The 23,723-nt window shown below is 40.4% G+C and overlaps 2 protein-coding genes and 2 long non-coding RNA genes across 4 annotated transcripts; 3 read left to right on the forward strand and 1 right to left on the reverse strand.

The window, feature by feature from the left end:
- Positions 1 to 4,752: 4,752 nt before the first annotated feature.
- LOC101158625 (histone H2A) lies at positions 4,753 to 5,674 on the forward strand. The gene has a single exon (XM_023962727.2). The coding sequence runs from the start codon at positions 4,902 to 4,904 to the stop codon at positions 5,337 to 5,339; it is 438 nt and encodes a 145-aa protein (XP_023818495.2). The 5' UTR covers positions 4,753 to 4,901; the 3' UTR covers positions 5,340 to 5,674.
- Positions 5,675 to 6,355: 681 nt separating this feature from the next.
- Positions 6,356 to 7,615, forward strand: LOC101167224 (histone H2B 1/2). The gene has a single exon (XM_004076035.5). It carries the CDS (start codon positions 6,396 to 6,398, stop codon positions 6,768 to 6,770), a length of 375 nt encoding a protein of 124 aa, XP_004076083.1. The 5' UTR covers positions 6,356 to 6,395; the 3' UTR covers positions 6,771 to 7,615.
- A 7,508-nt stretch (positions 7,616 to 15,123) lies between these two features.
- LOC110016336 (uncharacterized) lies at positions 15,124 to 19,756 on the forward strand. The gene is made up of 4 exons (XR_013647558.1): positions 15,124 to 16,331; positions 16,475 to 16,577; positions 17,181 to 17,274; positions 17,697 to 19,756. It is a non-coding gene; the product is annotated as an uncharacterized LOC110016336 (long non-coding RNA).
- Positions 19,757 to 20,106: 350 nt separating this feature from the next.
- LOC144983802 (uncharacterized) lies at positions 20,107 to 21,856 on the reverse strand. Its single transcript, XR_013647616.1, has 2 exons — positions 21,186 to 21,856; positions 20,107 to 20,894 (listed from the first exon to the last, which is right to left on the reverse strand). It is a non-coding gene; the product is annotated as an uncharacterized LOC144983802 (long non-coding RNA).
- Between the last annotated feature and the right edge of the window lie 1,867 nt (positions 21,857 to 23,723).

Genomic DNA, 23,723 nt, shown 5'->3' on the forward strand with positions numbered 1-23,723 from the left:
CTCAGATAATACTTTTTCCACCATGAGAGGGTGATAAGACCACATATGGATGTTGGAAAGATAAACTTGTTTACTTTGATCTAACTTAATTATTTGCTTCAGTTAAGATAAATCATTTTTTTTGTTAGGTCAACTTAAAAATAACACATAGTTATCAGACAATTATTTTCCTTTCGTTCAAATTAATTCAATTAAGTAGGTGTAACTTTGGTGCTGCCGTTAGATCGGCACCGCAAGGGATTCTGGGATATCATTCCCTTTGCCTGTCTGGACGGATTTGGGTCTAAGTGTGGGTTTTTTACAAAATGTGTTTAGTTGTATAGCTGTTTTACTGTGTTTCACCGTGTTTTGCCGAGCTATTTTGTCCTACTATGCTTACGTCTCTGCACCATGAGTGAGAGTAAGGGAGAGGATGATGAGTTTATATAGTACCCCTACCACGTAATCATATTATGACAGTGATGGAAAATTCTTTAATGAATTTTTGCACTCCGTGCATTTTTTCCCCGTTCTTTTTATTGTTATAAAAATGAGCATATCTGCCGGCTCAAACTTAGAAGACATATGAAAGTTCAAGAAATATAAGTAATTAAGATGGAAAAAAGATTAATGGAGTAATGTGACATTTAGTTAGATAAATACGTAAATTTGAGTTGTATAAACAATTATTGAGTTTGAATTAATTTAACTAAATTATTTAAATTATTTTTCAGCCATGTTACTTTTTTGATGGACTTGTAATTTTTTTCCGCCGTCATTAAAATCTCAGACTCTGTCTCACTTCCGTCTCAAGTGTCGCGCTGTCTTTTTTTTTCACCACGCGTTTCCATGGTGACTCCAGAAATCGGCGATCTATTGAGAATGTCTTTATGTACCGTGCGTTAACCCAGGGTTACCAAGTCAAGCGTAATTACGCCAACTCATATCCGGTCTTTTTGAACCGACATACCCAGAGTAAGCAAGTTCAGGCGGATTTTAGCCAGAGTTCAGGCTTAAAGTCAGGCTAGTTTAAACATGCTTCCTGGAATACCCCCCTGTTCTTTAAAAGATTTGATTCTGCCCAGCCCCCAGTCTCCACCCACTCGGCCCCCTCTTCACACCTTTCCAGCTCAGGCGTCTCCTCCCAGCTGCAGCTGTTACCACCTCGGCACCAAACAGTCCACTCTCCCCTTCTTTCAACAGAAGCAAAGGGACCCCCCCAACGACTCACAGCACCAGATCAGCCACCGCCCACCCATCCTCCAACCCCCCTCTGCCTCACCCTGAATCAGGTTAGGATGGAGTTAAGGAGAACAAAGGCCAGGAAGGCAACAGGCCCTGACAGCATCACCTCCAGGCTCCTCAGGGAGTGTGCAGACCAGCTCTGTGTGGTGATGCTGTTCATATTTAATATGAGCCTCAGACTGGAGAAGGTACCAGTCCTCTGGAGGACTTCCTGCCTGGTTCCGGTTCCAAAGGTACCTCGTCCTACGGAACCGAACCACTTCAGACCTGTCGCCTTGACTTCCCACCTGATGAAGGCTATGGAGAGGATCATCCTCAGCCATCTCCGCACTCAGGTGAGCTCAGCACTGGACCCGCTGCAGTTTGCATATCGACCAGGCATCGGGGTGGATGACGCCATCATCTACCTGCAGCATCGGGCCCTGTCTCACCTGGAGGCCCCTGGGAGCACTGTGAGAGTCATGTTTTTTGATTTCTCCAGTGCTTTCAACACAATTCAGCCATCACTGCTGAGGAGGAAGCTGGAGGTTGCAGGTGTGGACCAACATCTGGTTGCTTGGACCATCAACTACCTCACAGACAGGCCACAGTTTGTGAGGCTGCGTGACTGTGTGTCTGATGTGGTGGTCTGCAGCACGGGGGCACCTCAAGGGACTGTGCTCTCCCCATTCCTGTTTACCCTGTACACATCAGACTTCACCTACGACTCCCACCACTGTCATCTGCAGAAGTTCTCAGATGACAGTGCCATTGTGGGCTGTGTATCAGGGGGGGATGAGCAGGAGTACAGGGGGGTCATCACTGACTTTGTTAGCTGGTGTGAAGTTAACCACCTGCTGCTTAACACCAGCAAGACAAAGGAGCTGATCCTGGACTTCAAGAGGTCCTCACCATCACAGTCACCGGTGAACATCCAGGGTTCAGACATTGAGGTCGTGGACACATTTAAATATCTGGGTGTTCACCTGAACAACAGACTTGAATGGTCCAACAACACGGATGCTCTGTACAGGAGGGGCCAGAGTCGCCTTCACCTGCTGAGGAGACTGAGGTCCTTTGGCGTGTGCAGACAGCTGCTGAGGACCTTTTACGACACTGTGGTGGCCTCAGTGGTCCTTTATGGAATTGTGTGCTGGGCGGGGGGCAGTGCAGGCAGAGACTTGAAGAGGCTTAACAAACTGGTTAGGAGGGCCGGCTCTGTCCTGGGCTGCACACTTGAGTCCATCGAGGAGGTGGCGGACAGGAGGATGTTAGCTAAGCTGACATCCATCATGGATAACCCCTCCCACCCCCTGCACCAAACTGTAGAGGCGCTGACCAGCTCCTTCAGCACAAGACTGTTGCACCCTCAGTGTAAGAAGGAGCGCTACCGCAGGTCATTCCTCCCCACAGCCATCAGACTGTGCAACACCGTGTTACAGTGACACTCCACGGACCCAGGGGTGTTTTTCTGTTTAGTCATAGATTCATTTACTTTTGTTGTAGTTGTTGTTTTTCAATTTTAAATTGTTTTTTGTTCCTGAACAGTTGTTTGTTTTTGTTCTTGGTGTGAACTTCATTAGTTATTTCTGTATTTTGAAAAAATTTGTAATGTTTTTTTACAGATACATGTTTTGCAGACCGCATGTTTTTTACACTTTTGCAGCTGTATTTATTTAATATTTATTTCTTTATTTAATAAGAATCTCATTTTTGATAATAATTTTTCATAATAATTTTAGTAATATTTTTAATTATCTAATATAAATGTAATTTGTGATGTCCTTTATTGATATTATATTATATAGATTATTTCTGAATGTCGTGTTGCTGCCAAAGATAAATGAAATTTCCCCATTGTGGGATTAATAAAGTCATCTATCTATATCTATCTATCTAATGATATATTCACACTGTTTGTTAGGATTTTTTCGGTTTCAGAAAATTTTTAATTAATAAAACATGCACTGGGTCAAATTGACCCAGGAACATCATTTCTATTCCTCACAAATGAACATAACAGGAGGGTTATTTAAGCAATTTTATTATCAGAATTAAAAGAAAATGCTATGGAATATAGATGTCCATTGTCAAATGTTTGGATTCCACTTTCCGCTGCCTGCTTGACAGCAGTCCTCGGATCAACAGATTTCATAACTAAGTTTCAGCTGAAACTGTTGCCTGATCTGAAAGTAGACATTGGACAGCAAGTACGTTTTTTGCTTCTGCACCCGGTAATTTTTACTCCAATATTTCTTTGGTAAATCAAAGTTCCCCGCCGAACAGGACAAATTTAGAGTAGTATACTCACACACTAACTCACCTGGCACACATTTATTTTATGGAGAAACTAGTTTTCATAACCTTTTCCCTTGTTTTATTTCACATGATAGTCTTTCCAAAACACTTTAGTATTTGGAAAACACAGAATATTATACTGTAAAATCCTTTTATCTACAAAAATACCTTCAGATTGTGTCCATTGTGTATACATACACACAGGGGCGCAACAACCTATTACCTAGGGGTATGCAGCCACGTTAACACCCCCCACCACCACCACACACAGACATAAATGGACATAAAACGTCCCATCCACCCCTCCTGGGGCTATGTAAACATCCACACAACACTTTTATTGTTTAAATGTATATCTCATTACTTATCTGATCATGGATATGACCCAGCAGAACATTTTTGTGAGCCATTTTCAACAGTGTGCTGCCTGAATGATTCCCCATATTTGTATGGTGAAGGCCATTCAGAAGGATCCCAGATCAGATCCAGTCATAAGCTGACTTGGTAAAAAGAAAAAGAAACAAAAACACCATCTAACTCATAGCACATACTTCTCTCTACTTCTGGCTGTATGAGCAGCTTTTATCATTATTAAATGTTGTTTCTGTCAAAGGATAAAAACTATTTCAGTGTTTTGGTACAACTAGTTAAAGAAATTATGTATGTCTGTCTGAAAGAAAATCAGCATAAACAAGCTCCTTTATTTTCTATTCATGATTAAATCCTGCTCAGTACAGCTGCAAGACACTTGTGAACATTTTACTTTAGTTTCCAAGCCTGTTTTTAAATCACATTTACAGAAACTTTTCTTCATTCTACATCTTTGTCCCTTTTGCATTTTCTGTTTTGAGTCCCCAATTGTTTTTTTCTTTTGCATTTCCATGTAATCCTGTCATCAGATGATCAGACAATTCAAATAAAGCAATCAACAGCACGTGTCCGCGAGGGCGCGCTCCAGCACGTTCTCGCGGACACGTGCTGGAGCGCGCCCTCTGTGCAAGACCCGAGTGAGGGAGGAGCAGCTACAGCGGGGTCGCCCAATCAGTTACGATGTGCTTCTGTTACTGATCATGTCATGTCAATGTATGTGCACAAACAGCTATGAAAAAAACGGTCCATAAATCATTTTTACAACTTCAGTTTGGCGCCCCTATGCGACGCATATGCCGCTTACCCACTTTTTGCGCTACTGCATAAACGCAATTTATATAAGTTACTTTTTATGTTTATTGCATGTTCTCTGACAAATCATTCGTGTGTTTCTTAATCAACGGTCCCATATTTTGAAATCCTCAAGCAAAACGGGAAGAGACAGGAAAAAAGTATACACGTTCAGCGATTGGCCAATGGCTGTCTACGCCTGCTTTGACCAATGAACGAGAAGCTACTTGCCTATATAAATGTCTGGGGCTCTCTGGCCACGCATTTTTGATTTCCACGCGACTAGAAATCACAAGAAGATGTCGGGACGCGGGAAAACAGGCGGCAAGGCCAGGGCGAAAGCAAAGACTCGCTCTTCCCGGGCCGGGCTTCAGTTCCCCGTGGGCCGTGTTCACAGGCTGCTGAGGAAGGGAAACTATGCGGTGCGAGTGGGAGCTGGAGCTCCCGTGTATCTGGCAGCTGTGCTGGAGTATCTGACCGCTGAGATCCTGGAGCTGGCCGGGAACGCTGCCCGCGACAACAAGAAGTCCAGGATCATCCCCCGCCACCTGCAGCTGGCTGTCCGCAACGACGAGGAGCTCAACAAGCTGCTGGGCGGGGTCACCATCGCTCAGGGCGGCGTGCTGCCCAACATCCAGGCTGTTCTATTGCCCAAGAAAACCGAGAAGACAAAGTAAAGACCCGGATGTCCCCAACCACACCAACGGCTCTTCTAAGAGCCCTCACACTGTCTATAGAGCAACGTTCTTCTCATCATGTGCATATAATCTAACACCATAACATGTATTGATTTAAACACATACTTTTTGACAGTATGTTATTTTGTCTTTCAATTACCGCAAAGGGGGGTGTAAGGGTAGGGATGTCCTGTTTAGGCAGCCCAGTTTAGAATGTTCCTATTTATTCTTGATCCATATGATTTTGTTCACTTTACAATTACCGGTACGAAGCCCATTTAGACGACCCCTACTGTGAACTACAAATAAAATCGAATTTGAATTAAATTTCACAACTTTCGTGTCAAGTGTGTAAACATGTCCTACCATTCTTTAGAGAATTTTTTTATTGTTCTGTCAAAGAAACATTGTTAGATGGAACACCGTACCGATTACCGACAAACGAGTTAAAAGACAGCTAAAACTTAAAAAACAGCTTCTATCCAAGGGGCATCGTGGCCTAAAACTTTGCTAAACAAGGTTAACTTATTAAGGGAAACGTGCAATAGCTGGAGGTGTTTCATATTTGTTTTTATGTTTTCTCTCTATATTGTCTTATTTCGCAGTTTTAGTTTTTTATTTTATGACGTTTTTATTCCACCGGAAAATTTGCATCTTAATTTCGTTGTATATGTACAATGACAATAAAGATATTTCATATTTCAGGTTCTGGCTATTCTGACCAGATAGATTTTAAAGCAGGGTTATAGATGGATGATTAAGCGGGGCCAGAGATTGATTTTAAGGTTTAAAAATATTGAGCTGATTTTATCAAAACTTGGACTTGTTTATGTTTTGGGAAAATTATGTCAAAGTTAACGCTTAAAAAAAAACTACGTTTCGTTTTATGATAACACACTGCTCCGTGTTTTCTCTCAACTAATTTTGCATCAGTGACGTTCTAACATTTAGACCAATCACTGACAAGGGACCACACAACTTCATTTACATGGAGCATGTATATATTCAGAGGTAGCGCGCTGTTTGTCATTCAGTTGTTTTGTCCGCGTGATCAAAATGCCTGAACCCGCCAAGTCTGCGCCTAAGAAAGGCTCCAAGAAAGCCGTGACCAAGACCGCCGGCAAAGGAGGCAAGAAGAAGAGAAAGACCAGGAAGGAGAGCTACGCCATCTACGTCTACAAGGTGCTGAAGCAGGTCCACCCCGACACCGGCATCTCCTCCAAGGCCATGAGCATCATGAACTCGTTCGTCAACGACATCTTCGAGCGCATCGCCTCCGAGGCGTCTCGTCTGGCTCACTACAACAAGCGCTCCACCATCACCTCCAGGGAGATCCAGACCGCCGTGCGCCTCCTGCTCCCCGGGGAGCTGGCCAAGCACGCAGTGTCTGAGGGCACCAAGGCCGTCACCAAGTACACCAGCTCCAAGTAAACTGTTGGTCTTAAGCCGAGAAACAAAGGCCCTTTTCAGGGCCACCCACTCCTTCATTTGAGAGCTCTGGTTTCTTGTACCAAATTACTGTTTTGTGGTGCTTATTAGTCATATGAAGGTCAACTTGGCGATGCCTAAAAGTTGTCATTTTGACGAGCATGCCTAAAAAATAAAATCTCAACGTCAATCCGACACTGAAATTGATGAATCCAGACTAAAACTTTATTACCCTGTTTTTCACTCCGCACAACCTCTAGCTTACAGAGCTAGTGGGAAATGGTTCCCATTTAATATCCAAAAACAGTTCTGAATGAAGGACTGAGGGGATGTAGGAACTTCAAGATGAAATTGATAAAAATCGCAAAGAAACGTTTCTGTGTGGCACTAAACTTTGGAATGGGTTAAGTAATGAGCTCAAACTCGATGTATAAAGAAACTTGATTTCACGGTATGAAGATAAGAGTTAAGGAGCAAGATGTGTTTGAAAAATTCAAAATGTGTGAGCAATGTGCAATAATGATTACTGAAATGTTTAAATTACAATCAAGCTGTTAATAAGCAATGTATAGCAATAATTATTTCATGTGATAATGTGTTGTGATTATTAAATTTTACTGTTTACTGAAATCATGTTTTCTGAAGATAATCATTTCTAGACACTGGATTTTGTGACTTGAACTGAATTTGTTTTTTTATGTATCTTTGCATTTCATCATTTCTGCAATGAGCTTGATAAATGTCTGGAAATTCTTTTAATGTATTGACTACAATGCTTGAATGCTATTTTTTTTAATTCAGCGGGTCCTAATAAATCACTAAGGGTTTCTCCTGTGGCCTATTTAGGACATTTCAGACCAGATTTTTGCATTTTTTTGTGTGGCGTTGACTTTACGTTTTACAATTATTACATCCTTGGTTTTTGAAATCCAAATGCGTGTCATCTTTTGCCCCAAATTAAGGACACAGGAAACAAAATGCATGCATCATGCTTAACCCTTGTGCTATCATAGATGACCCCACCCCCTTACATTGAGGTGTTCTCCCTACCATGACAAAGGTGGATAAAGGTGGAAAGATTTCATGTAATCCATGGACACCAGTGAAGATCACAAATCATTGAAGAAAAAAGGTTCAGAGCACTGTCTAGAGCAGGGGTCTCAAACTCAAATTGCCTGGGGGCCACTGAAGGCGGGGTCTAGCTGAGGGAGGGCCACAACTTCAACACACACACACGCAACTTCAATTCAATTTTATTTGTATAGCCCAAAATCACAACAACAGTCGTCTCTATGGGCTTCGAAGTAAAACATGAACTTAAAAGGATCACGAATACAAAGAGTTCAATAGGAAAATACTAAAATGAACTAACAAACAGACTAAACTAAACGGTTATCCCTGCCCTTAGACCCCCCTTCGCGGTAAGGAAAAACTCCCAAAAAAACGGATTCCGGAAAAAACGAAGAAACCTCAGGGGTGCCCACATGAAGGAGGGATCCTCCCCTAGGACGGACAGGCGATTTACCAGAACTCTTAGAGAAGAATTAACTTATCTAAATCTACAACTACATATATAAAAGTCCAGCAGACGAGCTTCATCAAGCCGTGGTTGTGGGGACAGTCAAAGGCGCGAGTCGAGCCTGAGACAGGAACTACAGCCAGGTGTAGGAGCAGGAGCAGAGACGAGGTACTCGGTCAGGTACAGAGCAGAGACTAGCCAGAGACAGGAACCACAGCCAGGTGTAGGAGCAGGAGCAGAGACGAGGTACTCGGTCAGGTACAGAGCAGAGACTAGCCAGAGACAGGAACCACAGCCAGGTGTAGGAGCAGGAGCAGAGACGAAGTACTCGGTCAGGTACAGAGCAGAGACGAGCCAGAGATGAGCCAGAGGCAGGATCCACAGCCAGGTGTAGGAGCGGGAGCAAAGGCGAGGTACACGGTCAGGAATTGGAGCACGGATGAGCCAACTGGAGTCTGGAAGCACTGCCACTGCCCAGGAGGGGAGAGGAAAAGAGGGACAAAACATGAATCGCACTGCACCAAACAGGCATGGAGAACTAAATGATAAATTATGATCAAGAATAGAGGAGAGGAAGCGTAGAAGTAGAAAAGAAAAGAGGACAGAACCCCAGTGCACCATAGTTACCCCAGCTTTAACTTCTAGCAGCCTTTTAAAAGAAATAGGTATTAAGTGTAATTTAAACAAATTAACATTAAGTTAAATAATCTCTAAATACTAACTAGTCTGATAATAAGCCTGTCCAAAGAGTAATGTTTTCAGTCTAACTTTGAATGTAGAAACTGAGTCGGCCTCTCTTACATGAGCTGGGAGTTTATTCCATAAAACAGGGGCTTGGTGGCTAAACGCTCTACCTCCAACCGTACTTTTACTAATTCTAGGAACCACAGCAGTCCTGCATTTTGCGAGCGAAGTGTTCTCATTGGATAGTAAGGGACTATGAGGTCCTTAACCCTTGTGCTATGTTAGATGACCCCACCCTTCCATTGACGTGTTCTCCCTACCATGCCAAAGGTGGATAAAGGTGGAAAGATTACATGTAATCCATGGACACCAGTGAAGATCACAAATCATTAAAGAAAAAAGGTTCAGAGCACTGTCTATTGGGTCTAGATGACCCAACTCCCAATGTTAAAGTGCCTAGGATAGCGCAAGGGTTAATATAGGACGGGGCCATTCCATGTGAGGCCTTATAGGTTAACAGGAGAATCTTGAACTTGATTCTGGAATCAACTGGGAGCCAATGGAGCGAAACTAACACAGGAGTGATGTGATCTCTTCTGCTAATTCCTGCTAACAATCTTGCTGCTGCGTTCTGAACAAGCTGGAGACTTCGTAACCCTTGCGCTATCCTAGGCACTTTAACATTGGGAGTTGGGTCATCTAGACCCACTAGACAGTGCTCTGAACCTTTTTTCTTCAATGATTTGTGATCTTCACTGGTGTCCATGGATTACATGTAATCTTTCCACCTTTATCCACCTTTGTCATGGTAGGGAGAACACGTCAATGTAAGGGTGGGGTCATCTAAGATAGCACAAGGGTTAAGGAACTCTTAGGACACGCTGCTAACAAGGAGTTACAGTAATCCAGCCTCGACGTAACAAAAGCATGGATGAGTTTTTCAGCATCACTCTTAGAAAGTATATTTCTGATCTTAGCAATATTCCGCAGGTGAAAAAAGGCAGTTCTACACGCCTGAGATATGTGAGCCTTAAATGATAAATCCTGGTCAAATAAAACCCCAAGGTTTCTAACTGTGGAATTGGGGGCTATACTTATGCCATCCAGGGAGACTATCTGAGCAGACAGAGTATCTCTGAGGTTTTTAGGACCTAGTATAATGACCTCAGTATTTTCTGGGTTCAAGAGGAGGTAATTAATTGTCATCCAGGTCTTGATGTCAATGATGCAGGCGTTCAGTTTCTCTATCTGGTCATTCTGGTCAGGCTTCATGGATAAATACAACTGCGTATTGTCGGCATAACAATGAAAATTAATGCTGTGTTTCCTGATTATGTTTCCTAGGGGTAGCATATAAAGCGTAAACAGGATCGGTCCCAAGACTGAGCCCTGTGGGACTCCATAGTTGACTCGAGTGCACTGAGAGGAATGACCATTTACATTAACGAACTGATACCTATCAGACAGATAGGATTTAAACCACTGGAGAGCAGATCCTCTGATCCCTATGTCCTGCTCTAATCTATGGAGTAAAATACTGTGGTCGATAGTGTCAAAGGCTGCACTGAGGTCCAACAGGACCAGAAGAGAAAGTAGACCCTTTTCTGAGGCCAATAACAAGTCATTAGAGACTCTAACTAGTGCAGTTTCCGTACTGTGGTGGGGTCTAAACCCCGACTGAAAGTCTTCAAAGTGGCTGTTGTCCTGTAGGTGGCAGTAAAGCTGCTTAACTACAACTCTTTCTAGGATTTTAGAAATAAAGGGGAGGTTTGATATTGGTCTATAGTTGGCCAAGATGCTAGGATCCAAACTGGGCTTTTTCAGAAGAGGTTTAACAACTGCATATTTAAAAGACTGTGGCACGTAACCCGTTTCCAGAGAGGCATTTATCATTGTTAATATGGGATCATTAATTAGGGGAAAAGTTTCTTTAAAAAGTCTAGTGGGAATTGGGTCTAACAGACACGTTGAGGATTTGGAGGACGTAATAATTGATGTTATTTCCGCTTGATCCACAGCAGTGAAGCAGTCTAATGTTACAGAGGTTTCTATGGATGCCTCCATTTCTACCGCTTCAGCCTGTTCTGGGCTGATAGTAGGAATAACTTGATTTAACTTATGTCTAATATTTGAGATTTTACTATCGAAAAATGTAAGAAAATCATCAGAGCTGAGAGAAACAGGAACATGTGGTTCTACTGAGCTCTGACTGCGAGTTAATTTAGCAATAGTGCTAAAAAGAAATCTTGGGTTGTTTCCATTCTCTGATATTAAGGTTGAATAGTACTGGCTTCTAGCTCTGGGCAGAGCTTTTCTATAATTTAATAGGCTATGTTTCCAGATATCCAGAGACTGCTCTGAACCGGAGCGGCGCCATTCTCTTTCCAACTTACGGGTTTCTTGTTTAAGAGAACGAGTTTCAGCGTTAAACCACGGTGCTACTCGGTTTTGTCTGACGAACTTAGGTTTCAAGGGGGCAACAACATCGAGTGTACTCCTGAGGGCTTGTAAGGCATCATTAACAAAGTGGTCATTTATACTAGGACTGATACTATGGGAGCTGGTCTCAGAGTATTTTCTCAGAATATCACTAAGTACTGGCTGAACTGTGTGTTTAAACTCAGACACAGAACGGTCAGTTAAGGTTCTTCTAAGCTGTTTCTTATTCACTGGGGCAGAAGGATGTTCCAGTGTAAGCTGGAAGGTAATCATAAAGTGATCAGAAATGATGGGGTTAAGAGGAAGGACACTCAGCTGGCTGATCTCTATCCCATGGGTTAGAACAAGATCCAGGGTGTGCTTATGACAGCAACTTGTGAGTGTCTGAGAGCCAGTAAATTTGTATGGAACATGTACTATTAACTATACTGTATTATTAACTGTTTTTATGAACAAAATGTACTCATAAAACTCAAATAAAATACGTAAATAAAAAAAGTAAATAAATCAGTAATACATTTCTGTTCATTTAGTCTTCTATATTTCTAATTTAAATGTCCCTATCAACACAGTTCAGTTAACACTGTTGAAATAATAACTATTAAACACTAAAGAAGACTCCAATTCTACAGTTCTATAACCTCCATCAATGGTTCTTCTGAACACGGTTCTCTTGTCTTGTTACTTCCTCCCAAACAGCTGAGACCCTAAGTGTGGACGAAGATGATTGTCAGTAAATCTGGACTGAACTTGGACTTATTGAGATTTAAGGTGGAGAAGTCAGAGAGAATGTGCTCCCTATTTTGAATTTGTGTTGATTTTTTTTTAAGTTTACTTTTTAAAACACAAATTGGTAAAGGAGAAACAAAATTCAGTAACCTTTTTCGGATTTTCTTTCCTATGACTTTTTGCACATTTAAACCCAGATCACAAGTTATTGTAGAGCAGCCGGTCAGCCACTCCTATATTTTTATAAAAAACTGATGGAAATTCATGTTGGCGACACCAAATATGTGCAGCCAAGATGCACAATAAGCGTGTTTGAGATCACCCAGGTGGACAAAACACCGCACAGATCACCTGGTGTGAGACGTAGGATTTTGTTTTTGCTCCAACATCACTGGTCACTGCACTGCACTGACTGCAAACCACAAATGCCTACAAAACAATGCATTATGGGAAATGTGTCCTGACGGTTTTTGTAGTCGAGTGATCAATTAAAATAATTTAAAATACCTATTGAGTAAGAAAAGGCAACATACATTACAAAACATTGAAATAAATATTAAAGATATAATAACACAGATCATACTAAGGGGGAGAGGCACATTAAAACTAAATTGAATTAGGACAACTCCAACTTCTTGTTCTCCTTCAGTCTCGCTGCAACTTCCCCTCCATCATCCAAGATAGTAATACAGTAATAAAAAGACATTTTGAAGATATTGAAGATGTTGGTCCAACCAGCAAACGTTTAGCATGGTGAAATCTGCTATGGCAGTTGATTGGGCTCCAGCTGTCATCGAACAGCAAAATCAGTGCCAAGCTGCAGGAGACTATCTTCTAAATGTGCTTTTATTACAGTTATGATTATTATTAAGGTCCTGCTTACTCATATTTTTTTAAATCCGTGTGGTCAGTGCTTTTTTTTCTTGGCTGCAAGGACTCAGAAAAAGGGATAGCATTAGGCTTATATGCTAAAAACATTAGCCGTGGAGAAACAGAACTCAAGTTGGTCAATCCGGCAATGAGCATCTTGGATGTAAATATATGGGAATTACATCAGCCTTTATTTTGTCTGGACACCACTGGAAACATATTGATATGATGGTTTAGAGTTTCTCAGATCTGCGTAGCAGCACTTCTGCCTTGGAAGGTTCCCCGGACTAGCTTTGACTCCGGGCTAGCGGGCCAGGTTTAGCTCCGTCCGAAGACAAAGCTAGTCCGAGTGAGAAGCTTTGAATTATGGGCCCAGGCTCCATCCGAGGCCTAGCTGGTGCATCCGGCTGCGGACCGTGGGGGTTCCAAATGAGGCTGTGGTCCCAAACTCCATACCGCATGAGGCGGAAATGTTGCTAAGCAGTCCTGAGAAGCTGTGTACAATCATCAGAAGTTTACAACCATCACAAAGGCCTCTCCTCTGCTGCTAACACAAAAGGTACAAGCCTGGCCACACTGCTCCCAGCATGTGTCTCTTAGCAGCCGGACACGCGGAGATAGCACTGATGTCATCGCCCCGGCTCCCCTCTGGAAATGCTTTATGGAATTTAATTATGCAACACTATAGTAGTAGGGTGGATGTGAAAATGAAAATGCAATCCCCTCTTTGCAATTTCATTTTAATTATTTTTAAGTAATAAATTAAAAAGGATTTCGAAGTATTGGTTTTTTCTTATTTGAATTTTGAGTAATTTGCGCGGTGTTGGTACCAGTGGAAAGTATGGAAGAGGATTAGGCCCATGGAGAAAGAAAAAAAAAACGTCATAGAAAATTCTGACTTTAATCTCAGAATTCTGACTTTAATTATGCACTACAGGTGCATGTGAGCCACATCCTTCAGCACTGCAGAGTCCAAGGAGCTGCAGGAGTGAAACCGGCAAAATTGACGTCTGTAAGTGTCTTTTTGCACGCTCAAGGTTTACTAGAGGAGGTCATTTCGCTAATGGAAGAACAGAGAGTAAAAAATAAAAAAGAAATTGTTTTAACCTTTGTGCTATTCTAGGCACTTTAACATTGGGAGTTGGGTCATCTAGACCCACTAGACAGTGCTCTGAACCTTTTTTCTTCAATGATTTGTGATCTTCACTGGTGTCCATGGATTACATGAAATCTTTCCACCTTTATCCACCTTTTTCATGGTAGGGAGAACACGTCAATGTAAGGGTGGGGTCATCTAAGATAGCACAAGGGTTATACTGGATCTTGTAAATGAACGGGCAGCAGGCTATGCTGGCATTTTACAACAGCCATGCAGGGCTTTGCATAGCTGGTGCAAAAAAGTCTTTGTGATATGTTAGCACACCTATTGTCGTGCCCGTTTATATCATCAAGCTTTCAGAAAATACTCTCTACATATGTCTAGAATGCTTATTGGACGGTAGTTCTCAGGTTTTGTTTTGTCCCCTGTTTTTAAGTCTGGGGACAAAACAAAACCTGAAAACTACCGTCCAATAAGCATTCTACCAATTATCTCAAAAATCTTAGAAAAATAGGTCACAACACAACTAACTATACATCTCAACCACAGTCAAACCTCTCTCCATCCAATGCAGTATGGCTTCAGAAAATATCACTCCACTGATACAGCCACTTGTTATTTCCTTGAAAATGTGAAACAGCTGCTTGACAAGGGAGGCTTTGTGGGTGCTGTATTCCTTGATCTGAAACGTGCCTTTGATTCAATTAATCATGATGTTCTCCTTGCAAAGTTATCATATTTTGATTTCTCGAACAGTCCCCTCTGCTGGATGAAATCATATCTCCATGACAGAAAACAAGCTGTACAAATTGAAAATTCACAGTCATCGTTCCTCAAGGCTCAGTATTGGGGCCACTTCTATTTAGCTTGTATGTGAACAACCTGCCAGATGTATGCAAAAAAACAAAAATACAATTATATGCAGACGATACAGTTCTATATGCTCATGCCAAAACAAAAGCTGAAGCAGCTGCAGTTCCTTCTGGAGCCATGGTTTCAGTCTTTCAATGGCTCCAAAAGTCATGCTTACATCTTAATACTAAAAAGACTGTATATATGTTTTTTTCACGTCAGCCAACGAGGGAAGAACAACCATCTGAAGTGGTCGATGGGGAGCAATTGGAAGTTGTAGAACAATTCAAGTATCTTGGCGTAATTTTGATTCAAACTTAACTTTTAAAGATCATGTAAAGAAAATATCCAATATTGTTAAATTTAATCTGTCAAATTTTAAACAAATAAGGTCTTCTCTGACTACTGAGGCTGTAAAGGTTTATATGCATTCATTGATTTTTAGTCATATAACTTATTGTCTTACTACATGGTCCCAGACAAACGAAAGCACTTTGAAACCCCTCAAGTCTCTGTTTAAGAGAACCCTGAAAGTTTTAGACGAAAAGCCTCTGCGTTATCTTTACTGTGACATTCTAACCAAGTATGGCCTAGTGGATTTTGAAAGTTATAAAATGTAGAGGGATGCCTGTCTCATTTTTAAAGTTTTTAATGGGCTGGCCCCTCCCCCCTTGTTAGATTTTATAAGTAAAAAAACAAATATTGGAATAGGCACCAGGGCTTTAACTCGAGGGGACTGTAATGTTCCAAGACGCAGGACTAAATTCAGCCAAACTGTGGTGTCAATCAGAGGCACACAGTTATGGAATATGCTGCCACAGCACATTAGGAACTGTGAAAACTACCCTACCTTCCAAACAGCTCTTAAAAAATGGCTGAAAACAAACCAGTCCTGCAGACATTAGTTATTGTTGTTTATCTGTGACTTTCTTGGACATTTTTAGAGTTGCTTTTAATTGTAATAACCTTGTAAATATTTTTACCTCTAATATTGTGCTATTTTATTGTGTTGTAAATGTAATTGTTGAACTTTTTATCCTGCCCTAGGACAACGGATGAAATTTAGCTCCTGTGCTAACTCTGGCATATTTATACGACGGAGTATTAGGGCCACCAAAAAAAAAAAAAAAAAAAAAGCCACCAAAATAAAAAAAGTACATTTACGAGTTTTAATCTCGTAAATTTAGGAGATGAAAAGTCGTAAATTTATGAGAAAAAAAATCGTAAATTTACGAGATTTTAAGTCGTAAATTTAGGAGATAAAAAGTCGTAAATTTATGAGAAAAAAACTCGTAAATTTACGAGATTTAAGTCGAAGGAATATCCAGTCCAGCATGTGAACGCCATGTGCAGCAGCAGACCGACTTCTCAGGTAAGCTGAATGTTTATAGAACGTTGCACGCATTTTAAAGCTTTTTTGTAGGATATACGGTTTATTAATGCTTTATTAATTGATGAGTAGCTGCAAATTCTGATCCATGGATCATTTATTAAACGCCCGTTAACTGTTGCTAGAACACACACTGCAGAGCTTCGGCAAGAGGAAGGTGCATTTATCCCCCCTTGTCCCACCCTATTGACCAGCGCTCTCCAAGCCGTGGGCTGCAGGCCGAAACTGGTTCGTATTAACGCATGCCACTCGCGTCACTTTTGATATGTTGCTGCGATACATTTGTTTTGATACTTTGACAAACTAAAACGTTATTGACACGAAAACGACAGCTCAGTATGTACATGCTACCACTTTATTTATTTATTTTGCTTTTTTATTTATTTAAATGAACTCAGCAGTGGCCGTGGCTGAGCTATACTAGTAGTGAATGACTGAGGTTAAGAGAGATGGAGAGAACGGTAAGGCGTCTGTGTCCTCTTAGCGTGATGGAGTTATTCAGAGCCACTTTACTTTTGTGCATGCGTAGTCGGCACGTTTATTCATAACAGAAAAATTCCGACGCATACTCATCGGATCAAGGAGTCCGCCGTATTTGTTTACAAAAATTGCACATGCGCAGCTCAGTAGCAGCGCCAGGCTCATCGCTGTCATCAGATTACCGTAAAACACAAAATATGAACACACATTGAAACATACATTCTAAATCTGCCATAACATATTGAGTAAGGACGCAGGTTCAAATTCCTATTTTGACAATAGGATGTCTGTGGGCCCATATTGCTTCCAAAGCTTCTAAAAAATGACAAAATATATCGCTGTTTTCTTTAGATGCATGATGGCAGCAGAATCATCAGACCTCCTAAATTTTTTGAGAACTCGAGGTGTCTCAGAAGAAACCATTTCTTTCTTTGAACAACAAAAGGTAAGCTATTGTACGCTTAATGAAGACGAATCTTTTGAATGTTTTATCTAGTTAACATTTTTAAGTTAAGAAAATATGCCTATTGAAATTAAAAATATTTCCATTAGAAGAAAAGACACAAAAGTTGGGAAAGACCTTTGAGAATCTTTCCATAAAGCCTCAGCTTTGCCAATAGGTCCTGTGGATTATAATGAGGGTAACCAGCTGCCAGTTGTCTTCTCTAAGCACATAATTTTTAGTGAAAAGCCCTCTATCATGAAACTGGTGTCTTTTTTTTTGGGAGATTGATAACTGCTGTAGAATGGTGAAGCTAATCACAGATTTAAGGAAAGTGACACAAATGCTGATGGAATCCTGAAGTAGCCTTGAAGTCCTCAATTAGTACCTTGACTTTGCTAAATTATTGTCTTTTATTTTCACAGATTGACAGAGAAGTTGTGCTGCTCATGGAGGATGCTCAGCTTGCAGATCATCTACCATCATATGGAGATAGAGTTGCTTTAGTTAACTATTGCAGGCGTCAAACGACATCATCAAAAAGAAAACATGGTCTTTTTGAGAAATTAAGACAAAACCTGAAACTTAGAAGGGAAAGGGACCAGTCCCAAGAAATGCCAGAAACAGTCAACCAGTCAGTAAGTAGATCAAAACAGGTCATGAGAAACATTGAAATTGGATGGATTCACAGTGAAAAAGGAGTTTCAAAGCAAATTAGGACAAAACAAGGAGGAGGAACAAGGAAAGTGAAAGTCAACATTAAAGCAGGTTTTCATGAGATACTAAAAGAAGGAAAGGCACTATTTTTTCCAGAGGGGAAATCTAGCAAAGGGCTGGAATCTGAGTTTGAATTTGATGTTTGGGATTTTGGACAAAATTGCTTCCCCAGAGATGTGTCAATCGAAAACATATATAACTCTGTGAAGCTACCAGTCTTGCGCTTCTACATTGCAACTCAATTTAAAGAACTTGAAAATGATGATATTGATGACAATAGCAAAGATGCAAATAGTTGTGTTGGAGATCCCAGTGATGTTGAATCACTTACTTCAGAGGAAAGTTCTAGTCGAAATTTAAACATGAACACAGATGAGCAGTCACATTATGCAGAACTACATCAAACCTCTATGCAAGATTTGCGCAATGTTTCTACAAGAAGCAGTTTTCACTCTTCTTCGATCCACGAACATTCACAATCAAGCACATTTGAAAATGAAATCCAAAATGTCACATTTTCTGGTGAACCAAGCTATGCAGTTCTAGTGGATCTCACTGAAGTCAATGAATCTCAGACGTCTGACCCTGAAATAATAATAGGTGCACAGCATTCATCAGAGTTTGATTTTACTTCTCTCAGTGACACAATTATCTTTGATCCAGATGACATTTTGCAAAACCCTCAGGCTGTAATACCTGAAGTAACCTTGGTTCTACACCATGCAAACAGCTTCAATGAAATGATTGAGGCTTTTACTGACACAAACATCCTGGACAAAAACTTAAACATCCGACGTTTGCTCCCTGACAATTCAGTTGAAAAAGCAACTGGCTCAGGTGTAGTCAGGGATGTCTACAGTAGTTTTTGGACAGAGTTTTATGAACGGTGCACCCTAGGAACAACTCTGAAAGTTCCTTTCCTCAGGCATGACTTCTGTGTAGCTAAATGGAAAGCAATCGGAAGAATTTTTCTGAAAGGATTTAGAGACTGTCAGTATTTACCAATCCGACTTGCCCCACCATTTTTAGAACAAATGCTGTATGGGGAGGTGTACAGTGATTTAAAAAAAACATTTCTTCAATTTGTAAGCACACAAGAACAGGACATTCTAAGGAATGCATTGCATGATTTTTCATCTGCTGATACTGATGAACTAATGGAAGTCTTGAGCACGTATGAATGCAGAAAAATGGTCACTGCAATTAATATAGCAGGAATTTTGGATGAAATTTCACACAAGGAACTTGTCCAGAAACCCATGTTTGTCATAGACTGCTGGCAAGAGGTCACAAAAGCACATGTGAACCTAAGCCCTGGGGAGTTGACCAAAACATACAAGGACCTCCAACCAACACCAAAAAAAGTTGTTGCCCTCTTAAACTTCCCTTCTGTGATGACACCAAAACAACAGAGGTGGCACAACACCTGAAAAGATACATCAGAGAGCTAAATGAGGAAAAGCTTGGCATGTTCTTAAGAGTTTGCACTGGCTCAGACGTGTTATGTAGAAACAATATCAAAGTTGATTTTACCAGTCAAACTACTTACACAAGAAGGCCGATCGCACACACCTGTGGGATGGTCCTGGAACTCTCTGACAGCTATGATCACTTTCCTGACTTTCGGAGTGAATTTAACTCAATTCTCGAGAGCAACATCTGGATAATGGATATTGTGTAATCAAACCTGGTGTTTCAAACAAATCATCCCACATAGCTTTGACAAAAGTAAAGTTACATCTCAGTATTCTGGCAGCTGTAAATTAACGTTTTTGACTGCTTTCAAATATTGTTCTTGAAGTTAAAAACATTAAAATTCAGACTGCCCTCTTGTAATTTTATGTTTATTTTAAAAACATTTCTACTTTTATAGAATTTTACTTTACCTGTTCAGACAAGGAAAGAAAGCTTATCAAAACATGTGAGGAAGTTTATTTTTGTTATTTTAAGAAAACCAAAACATCTCATATTACCGCAATCAAAATGTATTGTGTGCCTGCAAAACTCATGACTGCTATATTATGAGTATTTTTTTGGTCTCGTTCTGCATCCTGAAGGAGACAAGTACAATCACCTGGGAAGTGTCTTAAAGTTTTGAGAAAAAGCACATGTTCTTCATTTTACATTGTTTGTTATGTAATTTATTTACATGAAAAAGTTTTTGTAAAGTTTAACAATAAAATTGCCTGTGCATACAGCAGGAGAGCTTTGTCTTTTATTGTAAGCGTATGTTTTGTCATCTCTGGGGGTATTCTGCTGAGCTCCTTCTAGCCCCCACAATAATTCAAATTCAAGACTTTCACTTGCTACAGGGCAGCTTACAATATTTTATACAAAAAAAATACATATATTTAAAATACATTTTTCAACCGTCACCCGGCTCATAACAAAATATTCGAGGTAAAAGAGTTGGCTTTAGGACTTAGTGTAACACTTACTAATCTTTTTAGACAAACAGAACTTTACATCGTTAAACAGAACATTAAATTGCATTGGTGGAACTATTACTTTGTTTTGTTGGATTTAAGTCATATATTTTAAGAATCTGAACCTTAAATATGTCTGACATAGAGACTTAATTAAAGATGATCAAGTATTTCATTTCTTAAGTGGGAATACAGTTCCACAGCACTGTAGGCATCTTCAGGAGCATTCCAGTTGTTTTCAGTCATTAGCAGTATGCAGAGTTCAAATATCGTTTCATCACAAGGGTATTGTCCTTTTGGTGTGCATTCTTCCTTACACACAGCAATGTCATCTGTGTTCACCAGCTGAAGCTTGTCTTCTGCGCCATAGAGTTGTGGCATGCAGTAGAGAAGGATGGGGCGCCCTCTGAGTAAACTCTGTGAAGGCCTGGTCATTAGCTGGTGCAAATTCCACGTTCTCACAACCTCCCTTAATTCTTCCTGAAAAGACAAAGTAATTTACACATTTTACATTGTTAAATCTGAAAATATTGATAATAATAACCTTTAGATTCAGCTAAAAATGTTTATTTAAAAATGACTTCATTTAATATTAGGAACCTAGTAGAAACATATACAGGAGATATAGCTTCATGTCATGTTTTGTGCTCCAAATTCTTTTGTCAAAATTGTCCGTTTTAGCTCAAACTACTACTCATCTAAAGTGTTATCTAAAACAAGTTGTTGTCAGGGAAAGATGAGAAAAGTGATAAAGATATATCTCATTAATACCTGAATTAAATTGAGGAAGCAGAACTGCACCAGGTTCTTGTCCAAGAGGTCGCCTGTAAAATGACCATCATCTTTGAGGGTTTGAAAAATATCCATCCAAAACTGAGCACACTGCTTCCAAAGGATCCCCCACCATGATTCAATTCGTTGATTGGCGGTGCTGGAACCATAGATGAAGCTTTGTTGTCCGGCGTGATGGTCTGCATGATGTCTGCGGAGGAACATTTGCATTTCTCTGATATGCGCATTTTCTGTCCCAGGATCAGCTCGCAGGCGCTGAGGGCATCCCCCAACGCGCGACACTGTGTTGATGTAATAATCAGCAATAACTTTGGGGTCGCTGTTGGTGGTATATGCTCCCATCCACATTACGTGACGACTAAATCCATCGATGCAGCCGTTTATTGCAATCCCATAAGGCTTTAGTTTGTCATAGGAGTCCACATGCCATAATGCGTTCGGACCCCGGCATGTATACTGCCTACGCCGCAGACGGCGTGCCCGACGCAAATCTACCCCTTCAGGATCCAAAATCTTTATCAGAGCTCTAATTGTCTCTTGAGAAACAACAAAACCTCTCTGTAGTGCCCGTTGATGAAGCCATCGATATCCCTGCAGCTGTCCACTTCCAATCATTTCTTCTTCCACGAAAGTCAAGATCTCCTCCAAGTCTGTATGATGCTTCCGCCGGAAGAGGCCCAGTTTTCGACATATTCTTTTCAATGTCCTGATGCTAATAATAATTTGATTTTGAGTTGCCAAAAGGTTAAGAATTTCTTTGTTTGTGAAACCTATCCGAAAATAAAGCTTCACGAAATGATCCACGTCTCTCATCGTCGACCACGGCTCCGATAAACAGACAACTGTGGTGCTTTCTTCTTTAATTTATGACTTTTTATCTGCTAAATTTATGAGATAAAAACTCGTAAATTTAATTTTTTTTTTTTGTGTGTGGCTTTTTTTTTTTTTTTTTTTTTTGGTGGCCCTAATACTCCGTCGTATATTTATGTTAAAGCAGCTGCTGAAACATTGTTTAATATGCACTGTCCTAATTCAAATAAATTAATAAATAAAAAAGAAAAAACAGATTGTCGTGTTTCACTATGCATATCCACCAATCTTTAGTTTATACGACGGAGTATTAGGGCCACAAAAAAAAAAAAAATTAGAGCCACCAAAAAAAAAAAGAAAGTAAAATTACGAGATTTTATCTCGTAAATTTAGGAGATAAAAACTCGTAAATTTAGGAGATAAAAACTTGTAAATTTAGGAGAAAAAAACTCGTAATTTTAGGAGATTACAGTGGAAGTGAGCATGCAGAGCAGCAGGGGAACGCCGTGCAGCCGCAGAGAAGACCAACTAAACTTTGTTGAACAGGTTAGCTGAATGTTTATTGATAACGTTCCAAATGTCTGGAAGGTCATTTGTTTGATTTCCGATTCATTAAAGTTTTATTTATTGATGGTTGGTTTGCAGGATCTCTGCAGCCCGATGAAGCCGTCGTCGGTGTCCCTGCAGCTGTTCGCTTGAATCCTTTCTTCCTCCACCAAAGACAAGACTCTACGTCTGTGTGACGCTTCCGTCACACAAAAGGAGGAGCACTTTTTTTGGCATTTTCAACGTTCCAAAGCCAATATAAAACACTATTTTCATTCCTCTTTATTGTTTTATGCTGAAACGGGACATTTCATCTGCAGGAGGGGGCGTTTGTAAGACTGTTTACTTCCGCATTGGTGTTGGGATGACAGGTTCATGACGTAATGAGACAAATGAACTTCAGGATATGTGAATGAAAAGGAGAATAAAGGCTGCAGCGATTGTCTACACCCAAACGTGTCTCTGAGCTCCTTATTTTACATATTAAACTCCGATTTACTGACACTGAACCCCGGAAAGACTGCTACACGGAAACTAATCTGATTTTGAGTCGCCAAAAGGTTCAGAATCTCTTTGTTTTACACCTATAATAATCCGGAAATGAAGCTTCACAAAAGGCTCCACATACTTCATCTTCAAGCTAGGTTCCGATAAACGGACAACTTCGGTGTTTTTTCCTTAATCTACGACTTTTTTCTCGTAAATTTATGAGATTTTAAGTCGTAAATTTATGAGATAAAAAGTCGTAAATTTACGAGTTTTTATCTCCTAAATTTACGAGATAAAATCTCGTAATTTTACTTATTTTTTTTTTTGGTGGCTCTAATTTTTTTTTTTTGGTGGCCCTAATACTCCGTCGTAAGTTTACACTCCAACACAATAACTTTAAAATTCAGTTTTCAGCCTTCTCTTCACGTGACACGTTCTGTTTTTATTATCTCATTGCCAAACAAACACTCTGCAAACGAAGGTCCCCCGTCACTGAATCACACCCTTTCATAACATTTAATACAATATTATAGCTTTTGTTATTCTGTATCTGCGCGAGTTTAAATAAAGTTCAGGTGGTGGAAGTCACGTGACACCTCAGAGTAGCGTTGCGTATCCACAGCAACAAACTTTACAGGGTACAGTTTTTTTTTTTTTTTACAGGGCGGGTAT

Source organism: Oryzias latipes, chromosome 14 (assembly GCF_053564925.1).
Source record: "Oryzias latipes strain Hd-rR chromosome 14, Olatipes_Hd-rR_3.1".
In the NCBI taxonomy this organism is placed as follows: domain Eukaryota; kingdom Metazoa; phylum Chordata; class Actinopteri; order Beloniformes; family Adrianichthyidae; genus Oryzias; species Oryzias latipes.